The 27,787-nt window shown below is 38.5% G+C and overlaps 1 protein-coding gene across 3 annotated transcripts in view; it reads right to left on the bottom strand.

The window, feature by feature from the left end:
- LOC126416784 (reticulon-4-interacting protein 1 homolog, mitochondrial-like) overlaps positions 1-26,111 on the bottom strand; it is a 172,061-nt gene extending 145,950 nt beyond the window's left edge. For 2 of the 3 annotated variants that reach the window (XR_007575528.1, XM_050084647.1), the window contains exons 1-4: positions 25,571-26,111; positions 25,247-25,481; positions 17,332-17,477; positions 8,287-8,442 (exon numbers count right to left, since the gene is read on the bottom strand). Coding sequence is in view for 2 of the 3 variants with exons in the window: in XM_050084647.1 (XP_049940604.1) it covers positions 8,287-8,442; positions 17,332-17,477; positions 25,247-25,481; positions 25,571-25,618 (585 nt within the window). In the remaining variant the exon portion in view is untranslated. The remainder of the gene's footprint in view (positions 1-8,286; positions 8,443-17,331; positions 17,478-25,246; positions 25,482-25,570) is intronic. The other variant, XM_050084646.1, reaches the window with a different exon arrangement.
- Positions 26,112-27,787: the final 1,676 nt, after the last annotated feature.

The following is a 27,787-nucleotide window of genomic DNA, read 5'->3' as shown; positions in this document are numbered from 1 at the left end:
TAGATTTGATTATGTACACTCTTTTTTGCTCAGAGTCATAGTGAAGAGATCCTCCAGGATGTACAACACACCATAAAAACAAGAACATATATTTACAAAACAAGGTATATTCTAATGTTCCTTCCACAGACCGTATGTGAAATGATCTTCATGGATATGAATAAAAAATATAAAAAAAATAAAATAAAAAAAATTCATTTAAGAGGTAAAAACAAACTTATCTTTGTTGTTGTAGTCTTCAGTCTGAAGACTGGTTTGATGTAGCTCTCCATGCTACTCTATCCTGTGCAAGCCTCTACATGTCCAAATAATTACTGTAACTTAAAAGTTTCTGAAGCTGCTAACTATATTCATCTCTTGGTCTATCTCTACAATTTTTAACCACCACACTTTCCTCCAATACTAAATTGGTGATATCTCTTCTTCTAGTCAGGTTGTGCCAGAAATTTCTTTTCTCTCCAGTTCTATTTGGTACCTCCTCATTAGTTATGTGATTTACCCACCTATTCTTCAGTAGTCTTCTGTTGCACCATATTTCAAAATCTTCTATTCACTTCTTGTCTAAACTGTTCATTATCCATGTTTCACTTCCATACATGGCTACCCACATAAACACTTTCAGAAGAGACTTCTTAACACTTATATTTGTGTCTGACGTTAATAAATTTCTTTTCTTCAGAAACACTTTTCTTGCCATTGGCAGTTTACATATTATATCATCTCTACTTTGGCCATCATCAGTTATTTTGCTAGCCAAACAACAAAACTCACCCACCACTTTATGTGTCTCATTTCCTAATCAAATTCCCTCAGCATCAGCAATCAATTACATTTAATTATCCTTGTTTTGCTTTTCTTGGTGTTCATCTCATATCCCTCTTTCAAGACACCATCCACTTGTTTTAACTGCTCTTCCAAGTCCTTTGTTGTCGTCAGCAAACCTCAAAGTTTTTATTTCTCCTTCCTCAACTTAAATTCCTGCTCAAATTTCTCTTTTGTTTCTTTACTGCTTGCTCAGTGAACAGACTGAATAACACTAGTGATAGGCTACAACCCTCACTCACTCCCTCTTCAATCACTGCTACCTTTCTCAATCACTGCTGCCCTCGACTAATAATCGCCATCTTTTTTGTTACTGTACAAGTTGTAAATAGCCTTTCACTCCTTGCATTTTACCCCCGCTACCTTCAGAACTTCAAAGAGACTATTCCAGTCAACACTGTCAAAAGCTTTTTCTAAGTCTGCAAACGCTTTAAATGTAGGTTTGCCTATTCCCAACCTATTTTCTAAAATAAATTGTAAAGTCAGTATTGCCTCACATGTTCCTACATATTTCAAGAACTCAAACTGATCTTCCCCCTAGCTCGGCTTCTACCAGTTTTTCCATTCTTCTATAAATCATCTGTGTTCATCTTCTGTGACCATGACTTATTAAAACAATAGTTCAGTAATATTCTCATCTGTCATCACCATCTTTCTTTGGTACTGAAATTATTAAATTCTTCTTGAAGTCTGGGGGTATTTCACCTGTCTCATATATCTTGCACACCAGATGGAAGAGTTTTGTCATTGCTGGCTCTCCCAAGGCTGTCAGCAGTTCTGATAAAATGGGGTCTACTACTGGAGCCTGGTTTCAACTTATTGCTCTGTCAAATTATTCTCCCATCTCATCTTCATCTATGTCCTCTTCCACTTCTATAATATTGCCTTCAGGTTCCTCTTTCTTGTATAAACACTTTATATACTCCTACCACCTTGCAGTTTTCCCTTCTTTGCTTAGGATTGGTTTTTCATCTGAGCTCTTGATATTCATACATCTACTTCTCTTTTCACCAAAGGCCTCTTTCATTTTCCTGTAGGTGGTATCTATCTTCCCCCAAGCAAAATATGCTTCTAAATCCTTACATTTGTCCTCTAGCCATTTCTGCTTTGCCATTTCCTGCCAATCTCATTTTTTTAGATGTTTGTCTGCTTTATTTTCTGCATTTTTATATTTTCTCCTTTCATCAGTTAAATTCAGTGTTATTCATGGATTTCTGTTAGGCCTTGTCTTTTTACTTCAAAGTTATTTGTGTGTCTTTTATTGTATCCCTTTCCCCTGTTCTAGTCAATTGTTACCTAATGCTCTGTCCAAAACTCTCAACAACCTATCCAGGTCCCACCTCCTTAATGTTCTACCTTTTAGCAATTTCATCTGTTTTAATGTACAGTTCATAACCAGTCAACTGTGGGTGACTGTGATCAGAGTCCACATCTGTCCCTAGAAATGTCTAACAATTTAAAATCTGGCTCCAAAATCTCTGTCTTAACATTATATAATCAATCTGAAACCTTCTGATGTTTCCAGGTCTCTTCCACATATAAAACTTTCTTTCGTGATTCTTAAACCAAGTGTTAGCTATGATTAAATAATGCTTTGTGCAAAATTCTACAAGACCGCTTCCTCTTTTATTCATTTCTCGTAATTCATATGCAACCATAATTTTTAATTCACTTCCTTTTCGCACTATCAAATTCCAGACCCTCATAACAATTAAATTTTTGTCTCCCTTAACTATCTGAATAATTTATTTTATCTCAACATACATTTCTTCAATATCTTCATCTGCTGGCATATTGACTTGTACTACTGTGGTGGCTATTGGCATGCTCAACAGCTCCTCTTCAAGTTATCCATTGTCCAGTCAGATTTTCATCCCAGTAGGATCTGACTCATCTCTGGGTTAGTGAGGCAGAGTGACAACTTGGTGTGGGTAAAATCTTTCGTCTGCTTCAGAGATTTTTGAGCTGACCTACTAAAATGTTGCAACACAGCAGGGCTGGAATCTGGACTACTTGATGTCTTTTGGTCAGCCAGACCTTCCCTCATGAAAATCCTGAACAGTACCATTGGCTTCAGTTTATCTCGAATATGATAGATTGTTGTACATGTTGGTGGTTGAGTTCCATACACATTATACCATTGCTGTTGTACCTTTATCATATTTTCGCACTTCCATTACCACTTTAATACGGCCTCGCATTGCTCAAATGACAATCTTACTTCATTCATTGCTGCACTGTCATCTATTGGAAAAAAACCATGACAAAATCTGTTGAGAAAACAATGGACTACACTACCATGCAAAACTGCAACAATATATCATTTTGTTCCAAAGATATCAACTATCAAAGAGAGTCTATACTTTCCTGCACCCCTCTGTACAGGCACTTTTGCAACAACAAATCTTGAGTGAATTGGAAACGTCTAAAAGTGTATAGTTTTTTTTTTGTTTTTTTTTGTTTTGCCGTGTATTTAAATATTTGGCAGTAAATCTATATGACAGAAGGGCAGAAGGTGTCAAGGAAATTTGAAATTTGGTCAGCAAATTAATTTCGAAAAGAAACTGGAACTCACATTCAGCAAGGAAGGACTGCAGCAAGATGGAGAGACGCCCACAAAATCCCCCTTCATCCAGATGACCGAAGATATTTCCTCTCCAGGTGGTATCATATGCTTTCTCCAGATCAAAAAATACGCCAAAGAACTGCTGTTTGTATAAGAATTAGTCTTGCATCACATACTCTAATTGGAGGAGATTGTCAAGTGTGGACTGGTATTTCCGAAACCCAGATTGCAAATGGCTCAGCAGTTCCTTGTTCTTAAACGTCCACTCTAGATGTCAGTTTATCATCTGCTCAAGGGTCTTTCCTATACAGTAAGTGAGCACCACACTCCTATCTGGAGATAACCTGTCCTTCCCTGGCTTTAGAAGTGGCATTAGAATCACCTCCCATCACAGATAGATAACAGCTTTTGGCCCATACATTATTGAAGAGGCATGGGAGAATTGCTTTTGCCTCCACTTTTAGGCATCGTAACGTGCCATATTGAATTCTATTGAGATCTGGAGCACTGTCACCTGCAGCGATTAATGCAGACTGTAGTTCTCACATGGAGGAAGGGATGATATATGGCTCCGAGCTGTGAGAATAAATGTCTCTGAGCTGTCAGACAAAAATCTCTGTTTCTCCACATGTTGGAATTGATGATGTATGTAACAGGTGGAGGTCAAAACAGAAAAGTGTTCTGTCAGCACTGCATTATTTCCCTAGGTGCTGTTTGGAGGACACCATTCTTTAATATGGCAGAAATTGGACCTGGACCTTTGTTCCCTGGGATCTTCGATACTGATTCCCACACATTCGTTAGTGGAGTGGAACATTTAATTGAGGTTACAAATTCTCTCCACACACTAAATTTTCTCCGCTTGATGGTTCAACTAGTTTTAGTCTTTGCTTGTTGAAAGGCTAGAGGATTGTCTCCACTTGGTCTGCTAGTAAGCCAACGTAATGCAGCACACCTGTCCATAATTGCTAAATGGAGTTTCTTGTTCCACAAAGGGATGGCTTTTCTTCTAGCCTGGTGAGAAGATGTAGGAATTGAAGAATCAGCAGTGTGATACATCACATTTGTGATATGGGCCACCCCATGCTGGGTACTGTCAGTGTTGGAATACAGCCAGTCGGCTGTATAGAGGCCAGTTTGAACTGCTGAGCATCCACTTAGGTGGTCTCTGTTCAGGCATGGTAGTCACAGCTAGGTGAAACCCGATGGGAAAGTGGTCACTGCAGAGTAAATCATTGGCTACTTCCCACGTAACAGTATCTGCGAGGGCTGGAGAGCATACGTCTAGATCTATGGCAGGGAACGAACCAGTAGCCATGCAGAAGTGCATCATTTCCCCAGTATTAAGTACATTAACAGCCTCTCAAATAGCCAACTCTTGGGACAGACAGTAGAAGAGCTCCAGAGCACATGTTTTGCATTGATGTCACCAAGTAGGAGGAATGAGCAGGGGAGATGTGGTTAAATCTTGGCAACATCGGAATATCTGTGGCCTTGAAGGCAGGTGCACACAGATTGTTCTTGTACAATTAGTTTTAATTTCTCTAAATGCATCCAGTAACCATTCACATCCCACTAAAGGACAGGAGCTATCTTAACCAAACGGTTTAACACTCTCTAAGTCCTGTAGCCTGCGAGGGGCATTCAAAAGGTTGGGGGGAATAGAAATAGATGGGCATGATGGATTGCCCAAATATATGTCTAGGTCCATCAGACAGTCTTTCCTGCCAGCTGCACTATGGTTAGAGGGCTTGAAACTGTGCTTTTTATACTTGACCTTCCCATACAGTGGTTTTACGTTCTGTGGGGAGAATGGTAAAGAAGTAGATATAGATGTCTTTTGACCAGACTTCTTTTTTGGAGCAGAAGGCACCTAACTTTTCCCTGGAAATGGTGGTGGTGGTGAGTGTTTAACGTCCCGTCGACAACGGGGTCATTAGAGACGGAGCACAAGCTCAGGTTAGAGAAGGATTGGGAAGGAAATCGGCCGTGCCCTTTCAAAGGAACCATCCCGGCATTTGCCTGAAACGATTTAGGGAAATCACGGAAAACCTAAATCAGGATGGCCGGAGACGGGATTGAACCGTCGTCCTCCCGAATGCGAGTCCAGTGTGCTAACCACTGCGCCACCTCGCTCGGTCCCTGGAAATCAACACTAGTGTGTCTAGCAAGCTAATAACTGCAGCAGTGCCTTGGTAAGTACAGCTATGAGCACATGTGGATGTGCTAGTATCTTGGCAACTGACTGACTGGTGATGGAATAGAATGAGGATGTGAATGTTGGAGGATGGATAGCTTCAAAAATTTTTTTTGTCTCCACATACAGTAACCACCAGTGACCCGAACCTCCTGGATCTTCTGTTACTGTACATAAAGAGCATATTCCTTTGACCACACTGGATCTGCACCGGAAAAATTACTAGAAAAAGGTAAGGTGCATGACAAGTCTGGACATGAACGTCTAAATCACATCTTGCACAAATCAGCTTCCCTTTGCACACTGTAGCTGTGTGCCCAAATCTCTGGCATTGAAAGCAACACATGGGATTGGGGACACATATAGATGGACTCTAAGAAGTAAGAAACCAGCCTTCACATATTCAGATAACATGGATGAATTAAAGGTGAGTATCAAGGTACGTGTTTTAGGTTCCACACCTCAATTAGTAAAAACAAAACCCTTACAGCATCACTTTGTTGTTCATCTGTCTGTCTGTCTGTCTCTGTGTCTGACTGTCCAAAACCCTTTTTCTCAGAAATGAGCAGACATATCAAGTTGAAATTTATGTCACATATTGAGATCTACAGTTCCTTGGTGATGAAACAAAGTAAAGTTTGCAATCAAAAGACATGGCCATTTATGTCATGTTTTGATACTTACAAATTCATGCATAAAAACCCACAGGATATTTCCTGTTGACCTAGAATCATGAAACCTGGAAAGAAGCAAGGTTTCACACTACAACCAAAGGAAAAAGTCTGAATACCACTTATTGTAATTATATCACATAAAAAAATTGTTGTCATTTTTATCAGACAGTTTGTCTGTCCATCCATCTATTATGATCCCCTTTTCTCAGCAACGGGTAGGTGTATCAAATCGAAATTTATAACCGATACAGGCATTTCTGTCACATATTTTGATACTTGAAAACTCACTCATTAAAACCTGGAAGGATACTTCCCTTTGACTTGCAATCATGAAATTTGACAAGAAAAAAGGTTTCACAGCACATGAAAAGAGGAAAAAAAAAATCATAAAAATGTTAATTTGTAATTTATTTCATACAAAACAAATATTTATTTTGTCATTTTTTATCCGACTTCAACCCTGAAATTAAAACATTCTCGACAGTCTTGCAATCCCCAGGACTGAAATCTTGCCACTACCAATGCTGGTAATAGGAAAAAATTATCGAGATACTCGATTCTTGAATGGATGAACTGTGCATATACATAATTATGTTTGTATGGAACCATCAATTTTTCCCCTAATTCATCATCCACCTGTTTCAACATATTTCTCACCTTGAGTATACATTCACTTTGCCATTCCACTAAAAGTTCATTAGGGACCAGATACATAAGTTTACTACTTGATATGACAGTTCAAATGGTTAAAATGGCTCTGAGCACTATGGGACTTAACTTCTCAGGCCATCAGTCCCCTAGACTCAGAACTACTTAAACCTAACTAACCTAAGGACATCACACACATCCATGCCCGAGGCAGGATTTGAACCTGCGACCGTAGTGGTCACGCAGTTCCACACTGAAGCGCCTAGAACCGCTCAGCCACAACGGCCAGCGATATGACAGTTCAGCTGTAATTGGGGGTGTTGTCATTTCAATAATTATAGGATAATCTCCAAGTGTTTTGCTTTACAGTAACTTGGGTGCTTCACTGAACATAATTGTCTCTATCAGCAGTATACCATTCTATAACCTTGTAATACAGGAGTTCCAACAATTGCCTCCACACTTTCTTTTACATAGAATGGGGATATTCTTTTGAATATGCCCTCGTCCCACTTGACAACAATGAATACATTGTTACATACTGATATTTTTCTATTAATGGTGTTAAACACTGACATAGATGTGTCACGTGAGCTGTCCACCCATGATCTCTTTATGGAGTGGATAGGTAAACTCTCCAGTGGATCACCCCTTCTGCTGAGAGTTTGAAGCTTATTGTTATTGTGAGCCATTTTGATATTGTGAGTTGCTAGGAAATCATTCATCCACCCTCCCTAGGTAAGGCTTTTATAACTGTGGTACGGTGAATCAGGTTCCCCAAAGGTCGCTTGCTAATGACTGTTCTACCTCAACAGCCATGCATCTCATTGGTACGCGGAACATAGACCCCTCAGGTTTCTATCAACTCTGTGATCCAAGTGGTGTGATCCAGGTGGTGAAGCCAAATCCCCGTTCTCTGTCACACACAACCTTCCACTACCACACCACACAGTGGTTGCAGAAGCATCTCCAGAGCTTATAGTTACAGAAGACTGGCCATGGTTAATCCCCAGCTCTTGGAACCTGGGGTTGCCAAGCCTGTATGCAGAAAATGAATGTTGAGCTCCGTGAGGTGTCACACCAGTTTTTTTTTTTTTTTTTTCACTTTTTTGGTTTCAGTTTCTCCATTAAAACAATTGCCTGCCAACTGGGTAGCAATGAACTTACTTCTTAGCTGTACTATAGAGCTGCTGTTTATCTGCTATTAGTAGCTTAAAATGATCTGTGCTCTTTTCCAGGCATGTAACGAGAGATTCTCGATCAAACCTGAGGTACAAAAGAGGCCAGTCTTGCAGTATATTCAATGTAAAAGCAAAAAGGAGTTCTATCACATTTTGGACCCGCATTCTAAAATAAATACACTGAAGCACTTCACTTACACTATTATACCTGTGGAGTAGTCTACGCAGCACTCTTCCATAGCCAGAACATATAAGAATATCAACAGGATCTAAAGAAGCTGCCTTCACTTGTATCAAAAGTTCATCAGGTTTCTTTACAGATGGGATAGGCACATCATCAAGCAGCTGAACAGCCTGGGAACAATACATAAAATGCAATAACACAAGAAATCAAACAAAATTGTTAGGCCTATGATTTTTCACTCACATTAACAAATTTTGTAACACTTACAGTAAAAGGAAGAACTTTCTTCTAAAAGTCAAACCTTGCTGGAGAAACCTCTATAGTTGTAGTAACAAACAACAGATGAAATGCACAATAAAAGAGTAAATCAACCATCAAAATAAACAACCAGAAATGGCTATGTAAAGATATGCATCCACCAATAAGTTTCTACCCAGAGAACTGCTAAGTAACTGATCGACACTCAGTACGGATTACAAAGCCTATTTCTCACTGAAGCATTATGCATTATCTGAGATAATAATATATTAGCACATTCATATCCACATATTAATGCATTTTTGAGATCCAGGAAATAATATGAGCTATGGGGATAATGTGTGCTCTAAAAGGCACCATAACACCACTGAAACCTGTGGCACAGTAATGTGAATATTGGGCATATTGGCAACCAACTGTGGGCAGTAGCTGGTGATATTCTACTGGCCAAAAACAAAGCACACAGTGCAAAGTGAGATGCTCTCACATACCAGCATAAGGTGCACAACACCTCTCCATGAAGTTGATCTAGCTATCCACAATGGCTTCTGCAAAACCTTACACAGTTCAACAAGCATCTATGGATATGAATATATGAAGATGGTATCTGTTCTTTCATACAGTCCGAAAGAACAGATACCATTGATGATCTTACAGCTCTTGAAGAATGAAATTACAGTGATATCCACCGCCTGTATGCAGCTAATGGTCTGGATTTCATTGTAAGTTCATTCTTCGAGAGCTGCAAGATCACCAACGGTATCTATTCTTTTGGGCATTGTTCAAACTCTTACAGGAATTAGTAGACTGACTGCCGCGAGTAATGAGTACAGTGGGCAGGGGCACTACAAATATAGCATGTGGACAGTAAGTTGGAAATGTGGGTCTCATGGGGAGCATGCCAGAGCCAAGTCCCTGCAGTCGCACCACCCTCTGTGTCCTCGATGGCTCAGTCAGATAGAGCGTCTACCATGTAAGCAGGTGATCCCACGTTCGAGTCCCAGTTGGGGCACACATTTTCAACTGTCCCTGTTGATATTTACCAACGCCAGTAAGCAGCTATTGGTCTGGATTTCATTGTAATTTCATTCAGCATCTATGGAGGTCAGCAAAGGTTCACAGTGGCAGTGTTCAGTCATTTGTACATGCACTCAAGGTGTTCCTTAGATCCCATCAAGGCGGAAAACCTTCATTAATGTGGAATGCGTCCAGGAATACATGAAGAAAAGACAAGAAAATCACAAAAACTTAATTTGTATGTTGCATTAACCCAAACTATCATTATACTCCTTAATGCTATTCATACTTATGAAAGTCAAATTTGATCAAGAAAATCTGAAGGGAAGCTGCCACTTTGAAAAAAGTTGCTGCCTCTTCAGTCATTTTACATAGCTGCTGTTTGCCTGACATTTGTACCTTAATATCACTTTTCTACAATATCATTTTTCAAAGATGATGAGTCCTATTTGCAGTAGTTAGCTAGTTACATGTTCATAGATCATTTGAAAGAGGCTTTTATTGAAATGATGTGGAATGAGTCTATTTACACGATATATATACAAATGATCAGTGTTAACATTAACGAATGCATTATTTTCAGTCTTACTCATGCATTTAGACTTAAAAACTAGGCCTTTTTTCCTTTTATATTACAGGATATCAGTTTTTAAATAGAAATTCGTCCATGGAATAGGAGTTCTCCATCCTAAAACATTTTTGTTGCAGCGTAAGTGAACTCCCTTCTGAGCTACTGACAGTTTTAACAGTGGGTAATAAAGGTAATTTTTCCCTCTAGTGTTGTATATATGGACATAACTGTCCTTCTCAAATTGTGATGGATTTTTATTACAAATTTCATTAGTGAATATATGCATTTTGATGGTGCAGTTAAAATGCCTAACCTTTTGAAGAGGTACCTACATGACAACTATGGGTGAACATCACATTTTGTTCTCATTGCTCGCTTTTATGCAGTCAATACTTTCTTTTTAACAAAAATATTCCATAAGACGTACTGACAAGGAGAGGACGCCTACTTGTCATCACCAAATTCATCCAAATTTATGGTACATGTAGGGCGTGGTGAGACAAGAAAGTGCACCAAGTGGAAACTCCATATGGCCAAGCATTTAGGAAATAAAAGGAATTTTGATTTAGTTCTATCACCATGAGCACCTTATCAATTGTCCCTGTGACAGTTTGTTTAGGAAGCAGTATTTGGCTCAGCAGTAAGAGATTGGATTTGCAATAAAAGGGTCGCAGGCTCAACTCCACCTGGTGGCAAATTTTTTTGTACTCCTTGGCAATGCATACACTACTGACATTACAATTAACTGCAACATCAAATAGGTAATTTTATTAATGTATGTAAGCACAAAAGGTATAGTCATAGGATGTAATGCAGGACTGCAGGCATTTAAAAGGGGATTGCAGTTAATGTGTACACAGGAACATTGTGTATGTAAATCAATACTTCCATTCTTTTGCAATTGATTAATTACTTGTACCGGGGCGATATTCATCAAAGAAACGGGAAGCAATAATTCTGACCGCATCTTGTGCACATTATAAATGCCGCATTTTTGCAGTGACATGGTTTTTTTAATGTCTCCACAGAAAAACAAACTTGATTGACATTATGAAAACAGCTTCTTTCATCGCATAGCCCAGCAGCGAACCACGCGTAATGCAGCATGTCGCTGAATACTTGCGAGGATAGCTAATGATGTATATTGGAATGTAGTTTGATGCAAGCTTCTTGGGAAGTGATTTCTTCTTCTTTCTCGATGAGGTAAGTGGTGTTTTGACATTTTTTTATTAGATTTTTTACCTGACGAAAAAATATACATTGCAGGGTTGCACTAGCGGCATACATTTGGGGGTAATTATTTTGGTACTGCACATTGGTAATCCATCTTCATCTTGGAACAGTTTGTCGCATATATGTGGATTTGTTTGTCCTCCCCCTTAGTCAATCAACAGAAGATATTTATTCTCTTGCACAAAGGGCTTCATCACATGAGTTAAATATTTTTTGTAGAAGTCTGTTATCAGCTTACCGGATTTTGAAGAAGGAGCACAAAAATATTTGCCGATGGGCGGAATCGAACCCGTGACACTTTCAATACGAAACCATTCTCTTACCCCTGAGCCAAACACTGCTTCATAACCACATTGTCACAGGGACAATTGATAAGGTGCACATGGTGATAGATCCATACAAAATTGCTTTTATTTCCTAAATGCTTGGCCACCTGAAGTTCCCACTTAGAACACTTTCAAGTCTCACCATGCCCTACATATATCATGAATTTGGATGAATTCGGAGATAATGAGTAGGCATCCTCTCCTTGTGAGTAAAATTATGAAAAATATGTTGGTAAGTTAATTCATTTATTTCCAAGACTAGCAACTACACAAAAGGCAAAACTAGCTGAACTTAGGTGCTTGAAAAGCTCTGTAATATGCTTTTTCCAGTTCAAGTTTTCATCAATATGTACACACAAAAAATTGGAGCACTCTACCCTATCCATTGGCTTCTGTTCATGTGCTACATCAGTTGTTGGTATGACTTGCACAGAACTGAATACAGTGTGTTTTCTCAAAATTTAAGGAGAGTCCATTTTCAGAGAACCATCATAAGGGCCACTTCTGTTGCTTTCTCTCTTATGGGATTTATTATAACTCAAATACCATCTGTAAAAAGTACCAATCCCACTTGCTGGATGTTGTGTGGAAGGATATTCACATACATAAGGGAGTGGAAGAAAAATTAAACCTTCTACGGCACCCTTTGTGATTTCTCCCCAGACCCTAACATTCCCTAGCCTTGCAATATTGTTTAAATTATTCAGCACAGCTTTTTGCAACTGTTTGTTCAAGCATGTTGTGTATAAAGCTTTGATTTTTTTCTATTAATTTCAGTTTAGGATGTTGGTGCTCCTTTTAGCTGCTGATAGTTTTTGTGGAATGACCTTTTTAATGCATTCTCTAGCTTCTTCAGCTGAACCATTTAATCTTGTTTCTGCTGCTACATTTAGAAAACAATTGTCAACGGCCTTGCCGCAGTGGTGACACCGGTTCCCATCAGATCACCGAAGTTAAGCGCTGTCAGGCTGGCTAGCACTTGGATGGGTGACCATCCGGTCTGCCGAGCACTGTTGGCAAGTGGGATGCACTCAGCTCTTGGGAGGCAAACTGAGGAGCTGCTCGATTGAAAAGTAGCAGCTCTGCTTACACGAGGATTAATTCCATTAGTTATACATAAATTACTTTTAACAGGTTTTCTGGAACTTTTTAGGAAAGCAACTTTCAAATATTGACACATTATGAAAATAATTGGATACGACATTAGCATCTCTTACTATGTGGGTTGCCCAGAAAGTAATGCACCACATTTTTTTTTCTTCAACAGTTCTTTATTGAACATAATGAGAAATACACACATGAAGGAATGGTGCTTTATCCACACACCCTATTTTTCCACGCAATCTCCATCCTGTTCTATCGCTTTCCTCCAGCACGAAACAAGGATGTGCATGCCCTGTCGGTACCAATCCTTGTCCTGGTGGCAGAGCCATTGCTTCACTTTGTGAATCACCTCATCATCATCCTCAAAATGTCTTCCATGAATGGCATCCTTTAATGGCCCAAACATGTGGAAGCTTGCTGCAGCATGCCAGATGTGACAGCCGTGGATGGTCTCCCCAACCGCTGCAAGTCATGGAGCTCCACCGAACTACCTTCTCATGACCTCAACCTCCATTCCAAGCCCAGCGACTAACTCTACTTTTGTTGACAGCAGGTGCTCCATAGACTTCGCACAAGTGTTTGTGAATATTTCCCACAGTTGTTTTTTTCCTCCCTGCAGTGAGAAATTCAATGACGGCACATTGCTTGTAACATACATCACCAACAGATGCCATTTTCAAATTGTCCTATCTGTCGGAAGATACAGATACTTGGCACCCTCATTCAATAGACTTCAAATAATACACATGTAACATTTCGCACTCATAGCATTGTTTTCAGCTAAGAAAAAAAATGCAGTGCATTATTCTCTTGGCAACCTTTGTATATAAATCATATTCCATACCACTTGCTCCTAAAATACTGAATCCTGTACACAATAACAAGACCCACTGATTTGCATGAACCTGCCTCAGGGCTGCAAGGTGCTATATTGTTTATTTCCATTAATTGTGCTTCATGATCAGATAATCCATTAACAATTTCGTACACAATAATTGCTTCAGCCTGAGCACTGCCTTCGAAAGTTTATCAATCAGGGTCCTACTATCTTGCTGCATACAAATTGGACAATTCACTGTTGAAGTTACTCTGAAACACCTAAATAATGTTTTCAGTTCACTTATCCTATTCGTATCTTTTAAGAAATCTATACGGGAATCTCCAAAACCTACTAACTGAATCTTCTTTCCTGACGTGTAACTCAATAATGCTTCTACATCTCTCATAAATAGCTGAAAGGTTCCTACAGAGGGTCTGTAGACTGTTACAATTACCAGAAAAGTGTTCTACAGTAACAACATTTGAGCACATGCTTTTAGGTTATGATCTACACAAAAAAATTCTTTGTTTCATTATTTTTGACTTGGTGCTCCTTTTTCCATGTTAACCCCACACAAAAATCTATAGTCCAATATTTAACTTCTCCAGCCCTGTAGTTACACAGTATCCAAAGAAGCACACACCATCTATCATTGCAAAATTTTTCACATCTTCAAGGCATATATGAGGACTGAATAAAAAGTAATGCCTTAATTGGGTTTGGATGGGAATATTTTAATAAATCAAACACAGAAATAATCCTTAGAATGTGATCTTCAATTACCAATATTCACTTTTCCATATAATCACCAGCCAATTGGATACATTTCTGCCAATGATTAACAAGTTTTCTGTAGTTGTCACGGAAGAAGTCGAAATTCTGTTCCCGCAACCACAATCTCACAGTTCTCTCAACATCTTCATCAGAAGCATAATGATGTCCTCATCTCCTGTCACAATTGAATGGAGAAAGGAGTCACCTTCATTCTCATAATGCAAAAGGAGTTCCTGGCAAATTTTAAGTCTGTGCGCTTTCATTTCAGGAGTCAGCATCCGGAGTACCCATCGTGCATAGATCTTCCAATAGCCCAAGCAAAGCAATAATGTGACCCACATGTTCTTGTGAAATGACAATTGTGCTTGCAATTTCTCTCTGAGTGATACAGCGATAATCCTGAATCAATTTATCAACATTTTGCTTGTGAAACTCAGTGGTTGCTGTCACAGGATGTCCAACTCTTTGTTTGTCATGCAGGTCAGATGTTCCCACCTCAGCATCTTTAAACTTACTCCCCCAATGATGCACAGTACTCACATCAACACAATCACCATAAACTGCTTTCATTCTCTGGTGAATCTCCTTTGGAGTGACATCATCTGCTGTCAAAAATTCAATGACGGCACATTGCTTAAATCGCATTGACCAACCGTCTATGCAGGGCTCCATACTTTACACTGTAACAACACAACCATTCAATGCTAAGGCTTCCCGCCAACTGAAGCTGTAGAGAAGAGGCTACAGAAAAAGTCAGTACCTGCCACATACTAATGCTGCCAATTTTTGAAGAGTTACGAAGGTAGAGGCATTACTTTTCAGTCAACCCTCAAACGAATCTCATCTTTCAATCAATCGCAATCCACTCAGCTCTCTGTTTAGATGGTTGACAGCCGTATTAACCTAGGACTGGTCAAGGCACTGTAAAATCTCCAAAAACACCACATACATTTCTGCTGCTGTTGCTATTTCGTCCAGGTCGCCTTTAACACTTCTCAGTAGCTAGGCAGGCTGTTTCCTGTTCCTCCTACTATGAGTGCCTGATCCTCTTCATCAAAATCTCTGCACAAGGCTCCTATATTCTCCGTCAATTGGCTAAGCTGGGTATTGGTTTTCACAATACTTGTGACCTGGTATTCTAGGCATAGCTTTTCCAGCAGCATTTGGCAAACACCACTCCCATGACCGATATCTAACAGCAGGACTCTTTTCTTCCTACTTGACTTGTTATCATTTCCTTATTACAGCAAAGAATTAGAGAGATAGGACAACCGTAAAATTTTCTTTATGGTATCAGCATATTTTTCACTAGAACATCTGTCTACTTATGTGAAACAAATAAAACTGTAGGCCTAAGGCATGACACTGTTGGACTTCCGAAGGGAACAATATGAAGCCCTATCCAGTTTCCTGTTTACACAACAGACATGGGAACTATGGTGCTAAAAGCTACAAATTGGTGATGATATACGCACATATATAGGTTGAGAATTATTCAACTATATGAAATAAAACTGTCATAACTTCTGAACAGTTTGTGTTAGGACATTAAAACTGCATGGTTGCCCATGGGGCACAATGGGAATTAGTATGCACTGTATGGTTTGGTTTAGCGATAAAGCTCACTTTCATTTGTCTGGGTTCATCAATAAGCAAAATTGGCACATTTAGGGGACTGTGAATCCGCATTTCGCAATTGGGAAGTCTCTTCACCCTCAACGGGTGTGGGGCGCAATGTCCAGTCATGGAATAATCAGTGCGTTAATCCTTGATGGCACGGAGACTATCAAACAGTACGTGAAGATTTTGGAAGATAACTTCACCCCCATTGTTCAACGTGACCCTGATTTCGACAAGATGTGGTTCATGAAAAATGGAGCTCAACCCCATCAAAGCAAGAGAGTGTTTGATGTCCTGGAGGAGCACTTTGGGGAGCGCATTCTGGCTCTGGGGTACCCAGAGGCCACTGTCATGGACCTCGATTGGCCGCCATATTCTCCGGATATGACCACATGCGAGTCCTTTTTGTGGGGCTATATGAAAGACAAATGTACAGCAATAACCTGAAAACCATTGCTGAGCAGAAAACAGCCATTCAGGAGATCATTGACAGCATCGATGTTTTGACACTTCATCAGGTCATGCAGAATTTTGCTATTCGTCTGTACCACGTCATCGCCAATGATCGCAGGCATATCGAACATGTCATAACCTAAATCCAAATACCTGTAATGACGTTTAACAGTTGAATAACGTGTGTGCAAGCCATAGCTTGTCACTAATTTACCTTTTTTCCCCATAGGATCATTCCATGTCAAATCAACCAATTGTACTACTCTGCAAATCTCCAAAACAATGAGAGATGGCTGAATGGCCTTCATGCCAAAATTCACAACAAATAAATGAAAATAAAAAAGTAGTTATTTTAAACTGAAATACTTAAATATATGTCTCACAGAGAATGTCAGTTGTTAGATTATGGTAGAGAATATTTAACATGCATATATAGATTATATATGTGCCTGTAAATGTGATCCTTTTATATCGCACATTTATTTTACATGTCTGGGTCGGTCTGCTTATAAAATTGAATGATGCACCTGATAGTCTCCAATTGAAATTGTCAGTTAGAGTCCACAGGTAAAAAATAAATTTAAAAAAAAACATATATTACATTTCTAGTCAATTCTGTGCAGAATCTTTTCATTTCTTATCTTATCGGTCCACATAATTTTCAGCATCCATCTGTAACAATATTTTTCTAAAAATTAATACTGTCATTTACACAACTGTTGCACTTTTTATTGTTATTGTCATTTACCTAATTATTTAGTGGATGGTACTGGTCCCATAAAAATGCCCAAAAGTGAATAAAGCTGTTTACATTAAGTTTTACACAGACATTGCACTCAAAAAAATTAAGTTAGTAAATACAGAATATTAAAAAAAAACTTACATCTATTCCCCCATAATAACTGCAGCCTATTGCCTTCATCCTCTGAGAAGATTGTGGTGTCCTCCTCCATGATAGTCCAATAGTAAAGCCAAGAGCTCCTCCAACCACAAAGAATAGGCAGCTATAATACACATTCAAGTCATATGCTGCAGAGAAAAAGGGATAATAAAGATAGACAACTGTGTATCCTTGGAAAACAGACTTGGTACAAGTGTACAACAACAGAAATATGGCAACAAAGCTTAAATGTTTTGGATCAGTGAATACTCTCATAGTACTAGAAAGAAAATGTAAGACAGCACATGGAGTAAAGGTTTGGAAAGGGTGATAACATGTAACTATGTAACAAAAGGTACAGTGGGAACAAAATCTCAGACACTACAGAACAGAAAAAAATGCAATTTTTTGGTAATACTGCCTAAGTTATTTGGAGTTTCTCAGATTACACATAACACAATAAAACTAACAGGAAAGCTCTACTTTGAAGAAAGGTGCTGCTTCCTCACTTATATTATATAGCTAATGATTGTCACATATTGATACCTTAATATCTTCATGGTGACATTAATATTTATCATATAAAAACAGTTATCTATGTTGCTTGCAATGAAAATTGATACTTGACTCAATACTAACAAAAATGCTCACTCCTTGGATGTATATAATATGACATTTTAAAGTCAGTCACTACAAATGTATATTTTTATTTCATTTTACATGGATTCATAGGTTCTTGTTTTATGTATGACAGGAACTAATTGAAGACTCTTTCTACTAGAATCAAGAACCTCAGTCTGGGAAAAAAAAACCTATATGGAAATTATTTTTCTATATTTTACTGTGGGTGATTTGTAGGTGAGGACACTAAACAGTATATTTTATTGTGGATCTGTACTGTTGTTCATAATTAGCAACAAATGCCATTATAGAGTAAATACACTGGGAAGCCAGTGTAAGAATTCCTATATTTTTAAAAAGGCAACTGCAAGATGTGCAGTTATCTACTTTACACTGAGTTCTTACTGCTTAGTTTTCATTTCTCAAAACAATAATTCATAAGAGAGACTTTTGAAAATGTACACAATTCCAAACTGAGCTTCTTGGTTAGTTTATCTGTTTATTGACTTCAGTTCAGCTTGTTGTCTTGCTGGACTCCCTCACCCTCCGTATAGTATTACACATAATAAAATTAAGATAAGTAAGATACAGAAAAGAAACTAGCAAATTTCTCAGACACATCTGTGATATTAAATAGAAGCCTGAAAAACAAAACATGGGAAGAGAAACAGTTGAAATTCTATAGGCCTTGGCTGCTTCTTCCGTTACTGTATGGAAGTGAGTCATGGGTCATCTATAAACAAGAGTTTATAACTCAGGTTGCAGAAATGAGATTTCTCAGAGATCACTAGTAAAAAACTGCAATCAGCAAAACTCTTTTAATGAATGACTTATGTCATCATAACTAGTTTCAGGCCTGAGTCCATTGTCAGATGGCAGCAACCATTTTTGTTCATATTTCACCCATCTGTCCTATGATATAACAGAATATTCAGGATTTTCCTGCAGTGTAAGTAAAATGTAAAATACCATGTATATAAAGTAAATTCTCTTACTTTATATACAAGGCCTTTTACATTTTACTTACGCTATACATTGCAGCAGATCCCTCCATTTTTATAAACGAGTGTAACTGCTTCAACAGCTTCCACATCTGGAGCCAAAGGGTGCACCCACCGCCTCCCCCAGCTCTCACGACAAGGAAAAATATAGTGTAGTCACGTGTTTGTCTTTCAAGAAAGTGATTTAAAAGTCAATTTTAACAGGGTTGGAACTGGAACATTTTCATGGTGTCTTTTAAAAAAAAAAAAAAAAATCACCACTCATCATCCAAATAGTTAAAAATACTCCCTACCAAAAGTTCAACCTCCCCCCCCCCCCCCCCATACAACCACTGAATGGGTGCCCTCGAACTACTCCATTTTTATATGTATAAGAAAATCATCAAATGTTTCAAAAGGCATCTTCTCAAATCAATGCAAGATTTCAATACAGTTGGAAACACTATTGTAATCAGAAGAATCCTCATTTCTTAAGGATATGACTTCTATAATATGATTCAAGAGGAACTAAGGTTAAGCCGAAAAACAGGTCAAAAAATGAAAAAGTTTGTAGTGACAAGAAGGAATAAATTGCGCTAAAATTTACACTCAAAAAGTATACAAAATGAAGACAAAAGAGTATAAAAAAAGGGAGAAGACAGAGGAAAAAAGTGCAAGAAGAGCGCACAAGAAAAGAATATGTGACATGATACCACAATGCTCTAAAATGGTTAGGTCTATGCATGGGATACAAAGGCTGGTGTAGAAGGGAATTATGAAGAGGACAACTACAGACTGCCAAAGTTACAACAAAGACTAGTGTACTGGCAAACAACACTGGTTGTAGCATTGGGTTTCATGATTTATCAATGTAGAAGATTAATACTTGTCAAACTTTTATTTTCAGTCCGTCCCTGAGAAACCAGGTGCCAGGTGCATGGCAAATATTAAAGAGATACAAGACATTGATTAACTAGAACTGGTCTAAAACAGGAACTGGTTTAGTCAACAACATCAAAACTTCACATTGAATAAATGCACGATAAAATGTTTTCCTCCCTGAAACCCCCCCCCCCCCCCCTCTCCAATATCACACTGAACTGAAACAACTGAACCATATCCTTTGTTGGCACTTTTGTTATCTACCATGCCTCCTAAGGTGGTTTTACATTGCCCACCCAACCCAAACAACATCCTAGTCCATCCCTACACTGCACCCGCAGGGATTGTATCCCTGTGGAAGACCCAGAGGGAAGACCTACCCAAACCACCCACCCAGTGCTTCCTACTCCAGTCCTGTCACAGGCTTATTCTACCCCATCAAAGACCGGACCACCTGTGAGAGCAGCCATGTCATACACCAACTCTGCTGCAAACACTGCACAACTTTCTATGTCATTATGACTACCAACTAGCTGTCCACTGGAGTGAATGGCTACTGCCATCCTATTGCCAAGAACAAAGTTGATCACAACAAGCAGATGAGCATAACATGCTCAATTTCAAAGGCTGCTTCACAACAGAGGTCACCTGGAAACTTCCCTGCCACACCAGATTCTCTGAACTACACAGATGGGAGCTATCCTTGCAAAACATCTTTCGGTCGAGTAATCATTGTGGCTTCAATCTCTCATACCTCCAACTTCACACTACCTCCAGCATGCACTGCTCCACAACGGCTCTGACAACTGTGCATCCCCCCTTCTAGCTGGCAAGCCAGCTGCCCCCTTCTGAGCTGTTAGCCACCCACTGCCAATCCCTCTTCCTCTACTGATCTCAACACAATTCCCACAATAATCTATTTAACCTGCTGAAAGGCAACACTGGCACCGTTTGTCCATATGACACTATGTAAGGAGATAGACATGCCTCTGTGAGCATTTTTTTTCCTCTCTAGTTCAAAAACGATTACTCTGAAAAACTAGCAAGTTTTTTCTTTCTTTTGTTTTTTCTTTTGATTTTCAGCGAGTCTTTCTTAACCCAAAAATATTTGTAGTTTCCTTCAGTCTGCATGTTAGGGCAAGAGCAAATGACTGGATTACAATTAAACCTTCCACATCCTTACAGAAGATAAATGTCAGCGCGCTTTGGCCGATGAGAACTGGATAGCTAGCAATTTTAAGCCAAATGCATTGCTCAGAGATGTCACCTGTAGTTTAGAATCCTTAGAAAAAATCTTAGTAAAATATAAAAAAAAGATTAAGGTTTAATGTCCTGTTGATAATGAGATCATCAGAAATGGAACACAGATTGGGGAAGAAAATCAACAATGTCATTTTCCAAAGGACAATCCTGACATTTTCTTGGGTGAGTTGGGTTGATTTGGTGGGAGAGACCAAACAGCAAGGTCATTGGTCCCATCGTATTAGGGAAGGATGGGGAAGGAAGTCAGCTGTGCCCTGTCGAAGGAACCTTCCAGGCATTTGCCTGAAGCGATTTAGGGAAATCATGGAAAACCTAAATCAGCATCGCCAGACGCAGGATTGAACCGCTGTTCTCCCGAACGCATTTCTTGGGTGATTTACGGATAGTACAGAAAACCTAAATCTGGGTGACTGGATAAGGAATTGCACCTTGTTCCTTCCAAATAAAAGACAACCTTGTTTAATAGAATAATGTAACACCAGTTGTGATGCAGGTGACAGTTTGGTTTGCAACCTATATCAAACATTTGATGATGGCATCGAGTATATCTCTGGGAATGGTTCTCATGGTTGTGTGATGAATGTATCACTCTTTGCGAAGTACACTAAGATCTGCATGAAGCATTCAGTGAAATGTGTTACAGTGGGGCTCATAAGAGTTACTCAGGAGAGGAAGGAACAGATATGGGTGTTACTGATGAAACATTCGGGATTATCTTTCTGCACCTGGTACAATAATACTTGCACAACTAATGGCTACAAGCATCCACAATTCCTGAAGTGTCTCTTATTTGTTGTAGTTTATTTATTGTCTCCGCCCCCCCCCCCCCCCATTTGAAACAAATTCCCCACTTCTCATTGTAGTTTATCTACAAACCATAGTTTCTCAACTGTCTATGTACTGTATACCCACTTAAAACAGGTTGTTCCACCATACATTGACTTTCTTTAAATGCACAAATGCCATGAAGATTATCTTTAATTCTATTCATTCTTCGGTAAAGGTGTTTATATGGTGTCAGCAACTTTTCTGTTGCAAGGTACTGTTGGTAACGGAATGTGTGATGAACCACAGGAAGTCAACGTGACAAAGCATACAGCAGCCAAGGACATTCTTGTTTGTAATTGTCTATAGTCTGAAATTAAAGTTTGTTGGAATGTTTTTCTGTTAGGTTAGATTTAAAAATATCATTGGAATTTTCAGTAAAATCAGAAATGAGACATCCAAGTATGTTATTGCAATGACGGACATATATGTCAGGCTATGCTACACATCAGTCTATTACGGCAATCATATTTTCTTGTTAGATTTATTAGTTTCATCAACTCACAAATAACTTATCCCATTCCAATCTAAACTAGGCCCTGGGCTATGCTTCAGATCAGTATGTCAGCACATATAACTTTTTCCCATTCACGTTTGTTAGCTTTGTCATCTCAGAACCAAAGTCTTACATTCCAACATAACTTAGGCCTCTGGTTTCACTACAGACTAGTCTATCAGCACATCTAGCTCTTTCCAGTCATCAAAGAAAGGTGACAATCAGTAAGCAACCTTAAAAGTTGTAGTTACCAGATTATTGAAAGTTATGGTGCTCTCCCTATCAAAAACAAATGTAATCAGTTCATATCTCCTGCCTAAATAAATCATTACATTCAAGATTCTCACTGCCTATGTGTACTATCAACTGATTTGCTATAATCAGCATCTATGAACTGCCAAAATCAGCATGCTACACAAGAGCTGCTGACACTATAAGAGCTAACCCCAATTTTTTCCTTCATTACTAAATGCTAGGTCACAGCTGATTTCCTAGTAATTTCTCATTTCTCAGACACAACTAATCTTCACCCAGTGAAACACCAATTTTCATTACAATCCTCTATCATTCTTGTTAGTTTTTAAGCATTTAGCATTAGGCTGACTGAACAACAGTTTCCACATTTATTCATTTGTTTCTTCCTCAGTAATGTGATGCCATTGGTTTTCTGGTTAATTTCATACACTCCCAGATGAAATAACCCACTTCATACACACTTCACTAAATTCAATGATTCTTAAGGCTTTCCATGCACTCTGTATGACACATTTCAAATCAAATCATTCAACGATAGATCATACTCTGACCATACTACTGGATCATCTCTATCTTGCACATTAACCTCCTCTACCTCCTTTATCTGTTGTGGCAGCTCTTCTACATTGTACACACTTTCAAGATATTCTTCTCATATACATCTTTTTGTATTTAGCAAAGACTTCTACCCCCACCACACACCAGCGTAGCCGAGAGCTCTAATGCGCTGCTTCCTGGACTAGGCGCACCGGCCCTGGATCGAATCTGCCCGGCGGTTTACCGAGGAGGACCAGTATGCCGCCCAACCTGGATGTGGTTTTTAGGCAGTTTTCCACATCCCACTAGGTCCATACCGGGCTGGTCCCCACGTTCCGCCTCAAGTTACACGACACGCACACATGTGAAGACGTTCGCACTATTCCATGACTTACACTAGACGCAGAGAGCTGGGGTACACTAACTCCATCCCGGGGGGTTTGGGGCGGCGGCAGGAAGGGCATCCAGCCAGCCAACAGGAGAGCTTTTCCCCCCTTGTGACATTACAAATGGAACATAAGGAAATATTAATCAAGCACAATGTAGTCTACAATGAATGGTGTCTTTTCAAGTGTAAATAAGATGATGACAAATGGAGTGCAGAGATGTATAACAACACTGACATCAAAAATGTTTTAAAAAATTACTTCTAGTATTATCTCAGCAATAACTGAGTCTGTGAGACAAACAAAGTGCCCTAAAATTTTCAGAACTGGTATAGTAGCAACAATACCATAAAAGAACACCACCATTAATTTTATTTTCTCACATGACAGCACATGCTTTGAGGGCTATTTTGGAAAAAAGATTTTTGGGAGTTAAACCTTTCCCTTTATGTGACGTACAGTGTAATGCTGAACAATGTTTTTCACATAGTAAAATACAACAACGTAAGTATATGTATATTATTTTTCCTGCCTTGGTCGGTTTATTTACAAGTATTAGGTAATTTTGTTTACAATCCTTATACTTTATAGAACACACAACCAAGAAATTTCACATAGACTGAAAAATCTTTAATTTATTCTCAAAACATTTACAAGAGTAATTTCGCATCATTACATGTAGAACTAAAAATGTCAAAATTTCCACACTTTAAAATGTCAGCAAATGAAAATGGAAAGAGAGGCAATACTACAATCTGGTATGGTTAGGCCTAGTTATCTCTGTATGGGAAAAATCTAAATCAATATTCTCCAAAGCACACAAAGTGCATGGCAGAGCCAAGTTTCATTGAAATTCAAGATGGAGGGTGACATGGACTGGTTGACTTGACTGGTGTCGCAATGGAAACCAGAAACACTCTTGTTAATAGATCCAGGCTCTAACAGCATCAAATGGTGAGCAAGGTCTCACGTGAAAAGATGGATTCCTTTTAAAAATAGCCAATTAAACTGCATGACATGTAGAAAGACTTTGCAGGACAATGGAAGAGACTGTAATGGTGAAGTCTGACCAGGATTGTGTGTGTAGAATAATGGCTGTACTGAGACGACAGTTCATGGCAGTACTAGACTCAATCAATGAACTAAGTCCACTGTATGCATTACTAATGTACTCTCTAAATCATAGTTCATGAACTCCACAGTGATTTGCAGAGTACGAATGGAAATGTAGTTTTCAGGTTAAGTTTTTTATCTTAACAGCTGTTACAGCCAGGTGTGTGTGCGATATGAACTATTTTGGGGGGCGGGGGGGGGGGGGGGTGCAGGGGAGGTTAACAATAACTTAAGTTAAAATGATCATATTACACATATGTTGTGGTTTTATAGGGTACATTGTATAATACGGTGAATTGGTTTTCGTTAAAGGTTTGGAAAACATCATTTATTTCGTTCAGTTTAATTTTGTTCCATTAGCATCTGTTTATTATACTACGCTTCTACACGACCACAGGAACTCTGTACATCACCAACGCGTTCAAAAACACCCCTTACGTTAGGACAAATGTTTGCCACGAGAATTAGCAAGCACTATTACACACAGAAATTTAATTTCAATTACATGACTCGAATTTGTGAAAATAACCGATAGTGGTAAACAGTGTGATTTTCTTTACCATCAGAAAGTACGATTCGAAGTACACGGGTATACACATCGTATATGTATTCTCGATTCGCTACACTTTTAACGTCGTTTCCAACTCTCAGAACAGCGGCCCAAGTGTTATGTAGCCCCTCCTGCACATAAAGTCCTCGCGGGCTATTTAATGCTTCCACTACTGCATTCTGAATTTGTTCAGAATACACCTGCACACTGTTTCGGAAGTTCTGGACGCTGCACAAGAGTCGAATCTGAAAAACAGATTTATGTTTTTTTAAGAGAACAGCTTGGTCATGCTCAATAGTGTGATGCACCAGCAGTCGTTTTTCCTTCTAATTACCTGAAGGGCTTCTAATCTCTGCGATGCATGGAATATTAGTTCATCCATCGCCGCGAAATCGGTTTACGAAGGTTATCTATTCCACATGTTTTAAGTGAAGGAACTCAAAATTCCATAACTGGTTAAAATGCTACTTCACTACATCCAACCCTACGACCTGTCGGCACTTTGTATTGTGTGCTATTTTTATGAAAAACGTCAAAGGTCAACACATTCATTTAAAACTGAATTCAGAGCACGGAACCAAACGAATTTCCTTTCCTATCAAAACTTTTATACAGTCTTGTGAATGAACCATATTACTGTTTACATTCGTTAGTTCTCCGATTAAGCGTTTAAATACCCTAATATTTTCAAAAGTTTTATTTCTGTAGACTCCTTCGACTTCCATCCCATATATAAAAGTCCCTCACTAATTAATCCTTTTTATATATATATCCATTAGATAAATACTTCCAATTCAATAGCAAATGGCTACAGATACCCCCCTTTCATGCAAATGAAGATAAAAAAAATTAGGAAACACAAAAACCGAAGACAACCCGATATGTAAACAGTAACATAATCGATAGTTCACGGACGAATACTACTTCGATACAGCATTCGAGTTCCATTCGATATACCCTGTAAATTGATTGATTGATTCATCCGTAGTACAATATACATTGCATGAATGTCGTCAAATGTTTGTGCAATATTTCTTATAAAATCAACAGGGCTCTTTACAGTATATGCAGCTCCTATACTTAGTTCTACTTTTCTAATCATGCCAAGTTAAATTTGTTACGCAGTGCAATGTTCATGAGCAGTAGTCTATAGTTATTTTAAATATTCATCTGCTGTGTAATAGCTATTATCTAGGAAATATTTTTTTAGCCTTTGACTAAAGGTGTCGGGATCATTATTTTTAGTGGTGATCTGTTGTACAAATTAATACCATAATATAGCACACTATTTTGAGTTTTTGACTTGTATCTTCTGTTTTGATGTAAACAGTGTCTGGATTTGGTTCCATGGTCGTGAATTGCGCTGCTTCTGGTATACAGATTAATGCTTTTCCTTATATATACTATCTTTTGATAAATATATTCACACGAAACTGTCAGAATTTCTAACTTTTTGAACAGCACTTTACAGTGTGTTACTGCTATTTGTTACTATTCGAACATCTCTTTTCTGTATCTTGAAAATAGTTAGTATGTTTTCAGTACTTACTCACCAAAATATTATCCCATAACTGAGGACTGAATGTATATATCCAAAGTGGGCTACTTTGAGGGATGAAATATCGCACACTCGTGCAAGGATTCGTAGGGCGTAACATGCTGAAGATAGCCTCTTTGCTAAAATTCACTGTCCTTTTTAGCTGGCAGTCTACATTCATCCCCAAGAATGTGCTGTCTGTTACACAATCAAGTACCTCATTGTCTACTTTCAGTGTAATGTCAATGGGTTGTTTATTTAGTCAGAAGTTTATACAGTTTGTCTTTTTGACAGTTAGTTAGTTAGTTACGTGTTCCATTGATCAATAGCACGGAAAACCGTTATGATATGGAACGTGTCAAATGCAAAAGAAATCCACACAGGAAACAAGCTTTTGCTTTTTTTTTTTTTTTTTTTTTTTTTTTTTTTTTTTTGTTTACATTATAGTGTTATACCTAAATATTTCTATTATCTATCACATTGCCTTAAATAGCACAAAATGCATATATTATATCTCCAGATTTATTTACTCATATTCAAGAATTCATCTATGTTATAGAAGGAGTTGTCAAGGAGGTATGATTTCAATTTTTTTTGAAACTATTACTGCTGTTTGTCAGACATTTTGTTTCATCTGGTAATGTATCAAAAGGTTTTATAGCAAAATATTTTACCCCTTTCTGTGCAAAAGATGGGTTAAATGAAGGAAAGTGTAGGTCTTTCTTTTTTCTGGTATTGTAACCACGAATGTCGCTGTTGGTTTTAAACTGGTCCATGTTGTTGAGAAAAAATTTCATTACTGAGTAAATATACTGTGGAGCAGTTGTAATTATTCCTAACCTTTTAAACAGGTGCATACAAGATGTGCATCTAAGAACGCCACACATTATTCTAACTACTTTCTTTTGAGCAGTGAATACCTTTTGCCTAAGTGTTTAGTTCCGTATGACATCAGAGAGTGGAAGTATGCAAAGTATGTTGGCTTACTAATTTCTACATCCTCAAAATTGGCAA

Source organism: Schistocerca serialis, chromosome 8, assembly GCF_023864345.2.
Source record: "Schistocerca serialis cubense isolate TAMUIC-IGC-003099 chromosome 8, iqSchSeri2.2, whole genome shotgun sequence".
Taxonomy (NCBI): Eukaryota; Metazoa; Arthropoda; class Insecta; order Orthoptera; family Acrididae; genus Schistocerca; species Schistocerca serialis.
The sequence above is the reverse complement of the archived record's forward strand: the minus strand, read 5'-3'. Positions and strand labels throughout refer to the sequence as shown.